Source organism: Ambystoma mexicanum, chromosome 7q (genome assembly GCF_040938575.1).
Source record: "Ambystoma mexicanum isolate Mex_15411 chromosome 7q, UKY_AmexF1_1, whole genome shotgun sequence".
NCBI lineage: Eukaryota > Metazoa > Chordata > Amphibia > Caudata > Ambystomatidae > Ambystoma > Ambystoma mexicanum.
In genome coordinates, this window is record NC_090941.1 from 154,014,924 (window position 1) to 154,027,373 (window position 12,450).

The window sequence follows — 12,450 nt, forward strand, 5'->3', positions numbered from 1 at the left end:
AACACATTTTTCAGGCAAATTCAAGGTACAGCTATGGGCGCTACATTTGCCACTTCATATGCCAACCTCACTATGGGGTTTTGGGAAAAATTTGAAGTATGGTCAGACAAAAATTAGGTTCATACAGAGAACATAGTGTTATGGTTGTGTTACATTGATTACTTTTTTTATCATTTGGAAAGCAAGTGAGAAAGAATGGGTCGAGTTTGTGAAAAAACTGAACAGAAATTACTGTAACCTCAAATTTATGGAAACTCATAGTTCCAACTCTATTGTGTTCCTCGATGTTACAGTAAAAATAGTGGATCATCAGGTCGTCTGTAGGTTGTATAGGAAACCAATGGGCCCCAATGCCCCACGCCACGCTACAAGCGGCCATCCCAAAAACTCAATATGGAGTATACCATATGGAGAATTCATTAGACAACGAAGAAATTGTACCAACATTAAAGACTTCGATACAGCTAGTAAAACCACTGCATGGGGTTTTCAAAAACAACAGTATCCCAAGAAGATCATTGAACGGGCCTATAAAAAAGCACGATCATTGAATAGACATGTTTTGTTCATCACCAAGGAGACCAATTAAGATGTTAGACAACTAATCCTTACATTTGGAACTCATGTGCAATTCATTCAGCATATTCTTAAAAAATATTGGAAAATACTGACAGCAGACAAAGGTCTTGGTGGGACACTTAAAGAATACGCAGAAATTACCTTTTGTAAAAGCAGGTCTGTGAAAGACACTTTGCTCAGTAGCTTTATGAAACTAGAGAATACGAATAAAGGAATACATTGGCGCAATATGGATGGAGAAGGTTACTTCAAGTGCACCTGCTGTAAAATTTGTAAATATGCCCTAATTTGCCACCCCTATAACTATCCAGTAGTGGGGCACCTTATTAACATCGAGCGGAATATTACATGTGTATCTGAATTTGTTGTTTATGTCCTTCTATGCCCTTGCAAAAAATGGTACGCGGGGAGCACGAAATGTAAATTGAAAATTTACATCTTGCAACATGTGAGAGCGATTAAGAACAATGACGGTGCTTATCCCATGATCACACATTTCTTTGAATTACAATGAGCCAATCCAGCTGAACTCACTATCTTTTGGATATACAAGATCGACACAGGACCAGGAGGAGGAGATAAGGAACACCTACTGCGACAGGAAGAGACTCATTTCATCAAAGATTTTGAGTGTAAAAGTCCAACTGGACACAATCTAGAAAAAGAATTGTACACTTTCCTGGCAGTGGAATACCACTTTCTTCTATCTCATAACATCTACAGACAATTAATCCTCTGTCTGAAATCCATACACCTATCAAATGTAAGGCATGTGAATAGGATGATTTCCTGCTTTAGGTATAATGATAGGACCTATACATGTAAAACTAACTACCTTCTTCCCAAACATTGACAACACACTGTTTCCATTTTTAATTGTTAACCTTCATTTCTTTCCATGTATCCACACTTTTGAATTATGCCACACATCATGTGTAGTTTAATATATTTCAGCCTAGAGCACTATGTTTCTACATTTGTAACAAAAATGTCTTCTGTGTTTTTTATTACTGGTCTATCTTCTGTTCCTATACTCTCCCTGACCTGGTTTAGTTAAGGATAGGGTATACCCTTCTTGACCTGGATTAGTCAAGGATGGGGTATAGGTCACACCTGTACAGCCAATTTTCAGTCTGTCATATACCAAATGCTGTGGAAACTAGGATTGGTTGAGAGCCACAGGTGCAATCCTTTTGGAAGTATGACTTACAAAATAAGTCAATCTTAGATGCAGATTCCTTCGCCATTAGGAAGATTGAAGGGGAGCTTGGTTAAAACTGTGATTACCTTCTACTAAAAATTAACCTCTCCCCCAACTGCACAATTGCCATCCACATCGTTTATCGACCTAGCACAGAATTCCATGAGACCTTCATGCATTCTCTTTCAGACAATCTGAAAAAAACATCCAAAGTTCTGCTCCTGGGTGATCTAAATCTTGGTCTCAATGACCCTAAGGACCCCCAGGCTACTGCCCTGGACAAAGCCCTATCCACACTAGGGTTCACTCTAATTAATTTGGAGCCGACACACCTCAAAGGTCGTAGCTTGGATTGGGTCAGCCACCACAACTGTTCTGTTTAAATCACCAGTAATACCCCTATCCAATGGTCTGACCACCACTACATGCAATTTGACATCAACACCCTTAAAGGGCCCCCTATCTCTGTGATCCCACTTCCCGCTGCACTCAATAGAAGTTCGTGTCAACTTACAATGGAAAAGATCACGCCCTTCCTTCAAGTCCCTACCCTCCAGCCCCCTTTCCCTAAGTACCCTGACACCCTCGCTACTGCATTTAAACTCACCATTACCCAAGCTGTAGACACCATCGCTCCTCTCACCCTAAGGAAAGCGAAGAAAGCCAGGCACTCTAATGCCTTGTTCTCTCAGGAGCTGCTGGAACTACGCTCTAAGAAGAGGCTTGCGCTTTCAGCCAAAGATTATAAATCAGGGATCATTAAGGCTAAAGCTGCGTCTTTTAATACTAGGATAGCTAACGCCAAATCAGGAACGAAAGAAATCTTCACCATTTTTAGAGAGCTGGAAAAGCCATCCATTCCACCTCACATCGTTTTGAAGGATGAAATGTGGTGTAACAACATTCAATTGGCCATGCTTGACAAATTGAACACCCTGCAAACTAAAATCCTAGCCCATCAAAAGGCACTGACCCACCTAATAATTAACCTGCATAGCAATCCACCCACGGCCACTAAAACTTATCCATCCACTCCTTTCCACTTTAAAGAAATGAGTGAAACTGAAGTCACTGCCCTCCTCAAATCCATCAAGCCTTCCAATTGCAAAGGTGATGTATGTCCGGCTCAGCTTATCAAATACTGTGCCCTACCCTTGTCCCTTTTCTAACAGCATTCATTAATGAATCCTTCCAATCTGGCCATGTTCCAACAGGCCTTAAGGAAGCCTGGGTATGCCCGCTCCTTAAGAAACCCTCCCTTGACCCATCGGTCCCAGGGAATTATAGGCCCATCACCACTGTCCCTTTCTTACTGAAAATTCTGAACAAAGCAGCTTACCTGCAAGTTCAAAAAGTACCTTGAAGATAATTGTCTTCTGGGCCTTCGGCAGTCAGCTTCTGTCCACGACATGGCACCGAAACAGCTCTCCTTGACTTGAAAAATCAAATGGATGACCTTAGAGACGCAGGCAAACCAGCGCTCCTTCTGGTCCTTGATTTATCGGCTGCATTTGACTTGGTTGACCACAACACCCTCTGCCACCATCTCTCCTCTGCGGCCAATTTCTCCCCTAAGGCATGTGCTTATATCACATAATTTCTGCAAGAAAGGGCCATGAAAGTCTTCTCCAACTCAGCATGTGCCACTCCAAGTCACCTCAAATGCGGAGTCCCTCAGTGCTCATGCATTGCACCCACCCTCTATAACCAGTTCACGAGGCCCCTGTTCAACATTCTGAATGCTCTGGGCATCTCACACACCAACTATGCAGATGACACTCAGGTGCTCATCCCCCTTTCGGGTGATTACGAGGCCAACAGGAACACCCTCAACTCCATCTATTCCAAGATCCAATCATGGATGGCAGAAAATTAGTTATGCCTCAACAGCGAGAAAACCAAACTTCTGTTAATTGGATCACCTACCACCCTGGGTAACCTGGATAATCAATACAGCTCCTTTACCATTGATAAAATACCTATCGCAGTGTCCCAAACAGTCAAAACTTCGGGCGTCTACCTTGACTCTGACTTGACTATGAATAGACAGGTGAATGCAATTGTCTCCTCCTCGAATACTTCTCCAAATTACTTAATACAGCCAGACCCTTCTTGTCCCTACCTAACTGCTTTACCATTGCTAGGACAATAATCAGATCAAGACTGGACTACTGAAATGCCCTCCTTGTAGGGACTTCCGGCAAAAACATTGCCAAACTCCAGTTGGTCCAAAACAATGCCTTCAGGGCCACTACTGGGATTTCCAAGAAGGACCACATTTTTCGATGCAAGAAGGCAGGTCCACTGGCTTCCCTTCAAAGAGAGGATTGTTTTCAAAACTCTCTCCCTCACACATAAATGCCTCCATGATCTAGCACCCCCTTACCTGGCCCTAAGAATCGAGAAGCACTCGTCCTCCAGGCCCACGAGAATGGCTTATACCAACGTGATCTCCACTCCCAAGACCAGGAGAGTGCCACACTATGGCCCCCTCACACTGGAATGCTCTGCCCACGCACCTCAGGATGATTGACGCCCATCTGGCCTTCCGCAAAGCCATTAAAACAAGGCTAATTGTTTGACTGTATGACTCTGTACCTGCTCCGTTTCTCACATCCTGCCGTTTTGTGGCCGGGTGTTAGCACTATTGAGCACGGATCGCCCCAAGTTGTCTTATATGCAAAAATGTATTTTTATGCCAATTTGAAGCTTGCTTCCCACTCTTGTATCATCCGGTAACCGTCCCTAAGATGTGTGTGTAACTAAGAAACCTTCTCATTGTAACCCTTAATCAAGCTTACGTACAACCTCATGTAAAAGCGCCTCGATGCCTTTGGGCTGTAGCGCGCTCTACAAATACAAATAAATAAAATTAAATAAATAAGAGTCTCTAACAGACAGTTGATGCTAATATCAGTCTTGTTATTAATTAATATATAGTCAATTACTAGATATAATGGATTAGTAGATCTCACAGGCTGTTTCACTAGCTTCACTATACAACTGATCTAAGTTACTCTCTACAAATGGTACGTTTTACTAATAGACATGTATCTTATTGCATAGACCAGCTTCATGTAAGGCAGTGCACTAGATACTTAATCAACAGATACAAGATTGAACTTCATGACAATGTTGGGTGCAAACTGTTTACCAATGCACTGCATTAGGCTTTGTATTGAGTTTGATTTGTTACTTGTTACATTGTGGCGTTTAACTGGACGTTGCACTAGTCACTTTGAATATCCAGCCCTAGACACTTTCTAGATGTTATTTAAAGGCCGATCTCAAAATCAATTTCCTAGTGAGCATGGAATTATGTGTAATAATGACATCCATCAGTAATGTTTAATGGCTTGACATCTGATTCATTATTGGTTTTACGGGCACACGCAACCAGACCACGCGGCAGAATGTGTAAATTGACAGATACATCCGTAGGCGCAACTTTTCACCCTAATTTCAGATGTATTTTATCCGTTCTCATGTGTTTGCAAATTCGATTTTCATGTAAATTGGATCTTAGTAATGCCAAATAATTTGCATCGTTTATCAATATGCCATGTACTGTATTGCCAATCAGGCAAGTAGCTATACCTGAAGAGGGAAAATATATTTGAAATTTGGGAAACTGATAATGTATACTGACAAGTTCCGTTGCCAACATTGGTGAAAAATAGATGCATTTTGTATGGCATTTCTTAACGATCTCAAAGCACCTCCTCTGTCTTCTATTTTACACTTTGCAACCCTAGCCAATATGGCTGAAATGTTTTGTTAAGGTGTAAACCCTTTTTTACTTTTCACTAATTCACTAGTTTACATATACGCAATTCACATGGGGGTGGACATTGTGATGAAGCCACGGGGTCGTGGCAAAACGCGTCAACTGCCGTGCATCTGCTGGCACACACCTAAATGAGAGGATGATTTTTTTAAATGAAATCATTAATTTTTTCAATAAAGTTTAAAATACCTTTAAACTTTTTCGGATTTTTGGCTGTTTATCCTGGGATGCGTTACGTGAGTGCTGCTCAACATACATGACCAACAGGTGTCACACTCAGACAGAACTACGAATGTTAGCATGGTAAAGGTCAGGTAACCCACTAACCAATATAAGCTCAAACTCTGCATACTTATCTCACTCAAAAAACTCACACAACCATCTCTCGCACAACAAGCCGCACGCACTTCACAACACTGCAACAACACATAAGCCGGAACAACAGCACACGCGGACTGACTCCGATCCGATACCCACACCAAAGCTCAGCACCCGGTGTATACTGAGTTGAAGCTGCCAACAGAACACCACTCCTCTCACTATCCTACTCCCTTCTTCACCTTACTAACACATCCCACCTTTATCGTTTACAGATCCGCCTGAGTGCCTGGGGACCAATTCCGTTGGTGACGGTGCGCTGTACAAATACCTTTAACATTTAACATTTAACATACAGTGGTTATGCATCAAAAATTGGGACACACACACACACATACACGCAACGCACGCACGCACGCACACACGCACACATACCCCACTACCCCCCTAAAAGATGTAAAAGGATGCTAGACAAGGAAGCCTTGGCTTGTTGAAGGAAGAAACCACAAGTAACATGTAGGAAAGAAAACGGTTGAAGGAAAAGAATTAATTAGTAAGGAAGCAGCAGCTCTGTGGGAAGACTTCGACCTCGTGCAGTCGCCCAAGAAAAAAGGAGAGAGTTTGGAGGAGCATGCCAGAGGGCTGCACGCAGCCTGCGGCTTTGACAGAGGTGTTAAATGGAATGCATATGCCTGGAACAACCTGGTGGGGTGAAAGCCCCGGGCAGAGTCAGCGGTGGAGTATGGGGAGAAGATGGTAACCCGTTCCTTGTCAGGAGTGTGGTCGAAGATTAAGACTGTGACCTTGCGGGCTGGGGAGAAGTCAATGACCTGGGCCACATCAGCCGGGCGGTAGAAGGAAGAAGAGTGTGTCCTGTGCTGCATCAGCAGTGCATCCCAGGAAAAAGATGGAAGCAACCTGATGACAAGATCATCCCACCCAACAGGCAGAGCCAGTAGGGCTGAGGAGACCTACAAGCACGGGGCTGAGGCAGCGGTGTGACTTAGGTGAAGGAGCTGCAATGGATCAAGGAGGAGATGCCTGGGTGGGCAGCTGGAGTGACACGGCCTGTGAGACGCCAGTGCACATGGGAACCAGTGTGAGGACAATACAGCCTCACTGAACCAGCAATGGTGAAGAGGAGCAAAGAAGCAGGGCCACTCCCTGTGGGAATTATGCCTTAACTCAGCAGTCCTTGCCCCTAAGAGAGATTTGCAGCCTGCTGCAGAGGCAGAGCTGGTTGGGTCTGGCTGCTTGAAAGCTGCTCAGGCGCAGCGGTAGTGAGCGCGTGCGCCGGTTACTAAAAGCAAGGGCTCTAAAAATAAATGAGCACCGCCACAGAGGAAATTGAAGGAGCATGCACTATACAGCCTGCATACTAAAAGGTGGTCCCTACAGCCATAGGGGCGTGGTTTTTCAAAGGACTGTGCACTGAGGAAAATCTAAAGGCAGCATATTGAGCCCCAGCTAATTGAGGGGTGGGAACCGTCATGCCCCTGGCAGCCACTGGCGGCAGAGCAAGTTTGGAGGACTAGGGCAATAGCTATCATTGTCCAGTACAGTAAGAAACAAGTATTGATTGCAAGCATTATGTGTAAATACAGTTCCTCTGTGCAGTACAACTTCTGTCCTTTATTTACAGTGCCACTTCTGTTATATGTTTGAGTTACGTTGGGCCCTTTGTGAGTTAGCTATGAGGTATTGGCGGCTTCTGTGGCACACTTTAGGAATGTGAGCTGCACGATGGTGAGAATTAGGTTTGGGAAAGGGCTTGGCATAAGCCAGACTTGAGGAATGGGGTCCCTACGGGCTACCTCCTAGCTCACATGTGAGGGGCGACCACAAAGAGCGTTGTGGTGAAGGCCTAAAAGTACGTTAAATAGGCTGAGCAGGTTTGCACAGGCTAGAGAGGTACAGAGAGTAATTTGAGCGTGAGCAAATGCATAATAAGCATGTCACAATATTTCTTCAACATATTGTTTCAAATAGAATCAATCCCCTCGAGAAAAATGATACCTAGCGGTCATGTGTTTATTAAGACTTGCAGTCTCTATTGGCAATTCAGAGAGTAGCCCAACTCCTGTCAACACACGCTTTCAATTGCAGGTTGCCCAACCCACAAATAACCTTTGTAGCTGGTCTGGGAGGGTGGTTAGCATATCGTTATCCCTACCTGGCATTGTGGCAAAGGCCAGCCAACGTCCCAGCCACCTCGACCACAAGGAAGTTACCTGTAATATTCTGGACAGTTTAAACAATAAGGGGCATTTTTTTTAGAAGTGGAAGAACACGATAACCAGCAGAAAGGTGCATTTGTTTCCGCGCCTTCAGCAAAGATGGCCGCCGTAGCATACTGGCTGCGGCAAAGAAACCGAAGAGACTGGAAGAAATTCGAATGGAAAAGAGCCACTTGCTTGCCAAGTGGTTTATGGCATGTCTGTTGGCTTCAGAGCTGTTTAGCACTCATTTTTTCCAGGCAAAAAAAGAGAGATATAATATATCCAGGAAGAGAGCTTTTTGAAAATATCTACCAATGTTGTTGACACCAACTGTAGTTCCTAGTTGGTATGACTGTATATGCGTTCATTTTGTTTGGTTTAGCTGTGTACTGACAACTTTACTTAAATAAAGCTGCTATATCTTTGTATACTTACATTACAGTTATATATTTATCGCTAGAAGCTATACATTTCCTAGCATCGATTCCTAACTGATACCAAATTAGGGAAATGTAATGACCTATCTGATTTAGTGTCACCAACACTATGAAATGTATCACTCGAGAATTCAAGATAGTGATGTTCTATACCCCTCTACACGGCTCTCTCATTACTGGCTTTCCATTGAGCACTCTTCCTTGCGCAATGCTTTCTTTCACCTTCGTGGATATTAAGCTCCTCCAATCCCCCTTTCTCCTCTCTCAACTGTCCCATTTAATTGTCTGGTGTCTTCTCATTTCTTTTCTTCGTTGCCCTCCTGTCCTACTGCTCTTGTCTCTTTTCCCCCTCCATACCTTTCCTGTCTACTGCCCCTTTTGCTACCTTTTTACTCCGGTTTGAATTCCCCCAACCGGTAAGCATTTCTTCTATCTGCCCTTTTCTCCTATTTGACCTTCACTTATCTTCTCATGCTCGATTCTCAAATCCTTCCTGTCTCTTTCCTGTTCCCCTTTTCAATCCTCCTTCATTTATTCTTCTTCATCTGCTCCACAACTTTGTTCTCTCCAATGATCGATGATGGATTTGGAATTCAGTAGGAAGTTTAGCTTATGGCCTATCCTCTATTGTTTATTTTCTCTAGGCTTATTTACATTACTTGTAAATGTATCTCTCTACTCTGCTGTTTCCAATACCTCCCAGTGCTTGGAAGTCACTTTGTCAGACTGCCTCATTAATTAAGGAGTTCTCCCTTCATCACTCTGTTTATTTGTATGGTCAATTTATATCATCCTCACTTCTTGTTTCTCTTTCTTTATCCTCTAATCTCCTTTTCTTAACTCTTTCCTCCTCTTTTTTATTTTCATGTTCTCCCTTGTGCTGTCCCCTCTCTTCTGCTGTCTCTGGTGCTCCGACACCCACTCTTCAGTTCCCTTTTATCCCATTACTGCTCCATGTCTCCTTACTCCCTTCCTTCTCTCTGGCCTATGCACACTTCTCCCTTATAACACCCACTCATCTACATTATCTCTGCTAATCGCTTCTCTCCTTTGCTGACTTGATAATTAATGATGTCTCATGGTGCTGTGAGCTCTGTATGATGTAATTGGTACATTAACTTGGCTCCTGAAATGAGGATGTGTGACATTTTAGGATTAGCCTGTGTTTGTTATTGTACACATTCTCTTGGAAAGACTGGTCAGTGAAATAAAAAGAAACAGACAAAAAAGAACTGTGACCATATTTCAATCAGATAACAAATGATGCCAAGATTCTGAAAATATTTATGAAGATTTTCCTATTGTCTCATTCACATCACTGTATTTAATCTTCACAAAGGTATACTTACCAGTGCTACTTGTAAATCATGGAAATCTGGAATTAGTGTAGTGTGGCCAGTTTGGTTCGTATATGAATTTTCCTAGTAGGTAAGTGTCAACCCCTTGATACTGCCTGGGTTGCAATATTTTGGGAGATGAGATGAACAACACAAAGTAGGCATGCGCTATGGTACGATTAACCCTACTAACCTCTTGCGATGGTAATGTCCCGTTGAAGCACACACACATAAAGCTGTAGGGTCAGCTGGGGCGCAGAGCCCAGGAAAGCCTGGATAACAGAGGCCCTGCTGAAAGCAGACCTGTGAGTGAACAGCTTGCCTTCTGCCTGCCCCACCTCCTTCTCCACCTCCTGTGAGAGTCCATCTTTGGGCAGTTGCTTCTTCTTAGTGATGCTGACATAAGGCTCCTCCACCTGGCCGGCTTTACAGTAGATGTAGAAGACCTCCACACACCTGGAGCAAACAAAACGGGTGCAGGCGGTTAAGAGCAATTCAACCAACCAGATCAATCTTATAAAATATGAAGCTATATGAAGATAAAGCTTTTCTTTCCCCTTTTGGCTTCTTGCATTGGACCCTGGGTCTCACCAGGGTGCAACTAGTCTCAAGTGAAATAAACACGCCTACACTATACAGTTCTCAGCAGCACGAAGCAGGAAAAAGGGAACGCAGAGGTTTATTCAGATAGTAGGTTCGACGTGGTTACATCTAAAAGAATTAGTTGACTATGATTTAGTCTAATTGTTTTTTCTTTTATTCAATTTGGATGAAAATATGTGTGGAGGGAGACCCTCCGCAGCTTCCCCCACTTCCCCTATCTTAATTATCACGATTACCCTCCCACACATATATTTTCAGCCAAATTCAATTAAAATATTTTATCGAATTTGTATTCGATGAATTCTTCCATGATGTAACCTCCCTATCCCAAAGAGATAATCTGTTTGTTTAAACCAGGCAAAACATTGTATACAGAGCAGCAGGATCCTTGCTCTGAGCTAAACCCATATCGAGTATATAGTTTGAGCTAAAATATCATCATTACCCTTGCATTGTGCCTGTTGGATCGCTGCTGTATCAATCCCCCAGATTATGAGAGTGAGTTTGCAAAGCTCTATGGGTGCGCAGATATCTCTGAGCAGGTCATATGAATTTGCTCCCCAGCTTATAGGTGAATCCTCTAACTTTCCGCCGAAGTCATAGTTGGGCGGTGCGCTTATGCATTCAGTGTACGGTAATACAGCTGCATTTTACCCGCACTGCCCAACTTGTAATGAGGCTCAATGAGTAGGAAGCTGAGCCACTCTCTGAGAGATCCCCGTGGTTTGTGGCATCAGCAAATATATATATATATATATAGTTTTGCTAAATTTCCAAATCACCCTGAGAATCTAACCTGTCACCATTCGAACTATGAGCCTGATTCACAAAGACTGACACTTGAGCAAATGAGGGTATCCCTTGAGCCACTCTGATTTACAAGTTCTACCTTATACCCTATTCACAAAGCCTGGAACTGGAGCAAATCTGGAGGGGCTGGAGTATCACTGAGATCCCCTTGAGATAAGCTTTGCGCATCACATTCGCACATGGGCATTTCAAAGATGCTACAAAGCGATATCCAGATTTGCTCCAGTTTTAGGCTTTGTGAATTCGGGTATAGAATAGCAGGTGCAAATCTGAGGTGCTCTGAGGTGCTCATGGGCACCTTCCTATGTGCTCCAATGCAAATATTTGTGTATAAGGTCCTATGCTTTATAACATGTCATGCTGCTACATTGAATTACTGACACAAATATCACAGTAGCAAGTGTGCATACTGCACCCATCTATGATTATCCATGGCTGTTGGGCAGATATCCACGTGTGAGTTCAACCAATATATGGCTTTCAATGAGCTGAAAATATAATACGTCTTGGTATGCTGCAAGGCGAAAGAGGTAAAGGTGTTTGGATGACATCGTAGCAAATTAGGGGGAAAACACCTACCAGAGTGATGGGCAGTGCTTACTTTGTGAGGGTGTTCACAGTGCTCAGCCCTGGCACTTACTGTCTCAAACTCAGATTGATTATGGAGTGATAATAGCCAGCGCATCCATCAACCCCAATGAGCAGGTGTGAGCTGTAGTTTAACCCCAAATGTGTTGACACTGTGGGGAGCCGCTGTGGGTGGTGGCAGCAATGGTGGGGAACTGTCTGCCCATAATGTGACAAATGTGCTAGAAATTATTTGGGCCCTGGCACTTATTGTCTTACAAATTAGGCACTGGTGATGGACATGCACCCTGAAACTAAATGGGTTAATTTGAGCAGAGTGCAATACACTGGTTGTTGCATTTTAGATGCTCCCAGTAATTATGTGCTCGGGAAGGCCAACAATCTGTTTATTCCTATGGCTTGAGGGACTCTCTAAATACCAACCCCACTTCCCAACCCCCCACCCCGTCACTGAATGCAGACCTTCCCCCACCCCCATACCCTACACTATCCTCCCGTCGACACACAATAACACCCCACACACACTGTATCTCTTCCCTTCCCTGAACACTGCACGTCGCCCCCTGGCAAG

General features: G+C 43.5%; 1 protein-coding gene across 1 annotated transcript in view; it reads right to left on the reverse strand.

The window, feature by feature from the left end:
• The window catches only part of XK (X-linked Kx blood group antigen, Kell and VPS13A binding protein), a 149,326-nt gene that overhangs the window by 87,995 nt on the left and 48,881 nt on the right, over positions 1 to 12,450 (reverse strand). Inside the window, exon 2 of the mRNA XM_069639743.1 lies at positions 10,072 to 10,334. Coding sequence (XP_069495844.1) covers positions 10,072 to 10,334 — 263 coding nt within the window. The remainder of the gene's footprint in view (positions 1 to 10,071; positions 10,335 to 12,450) is intronic.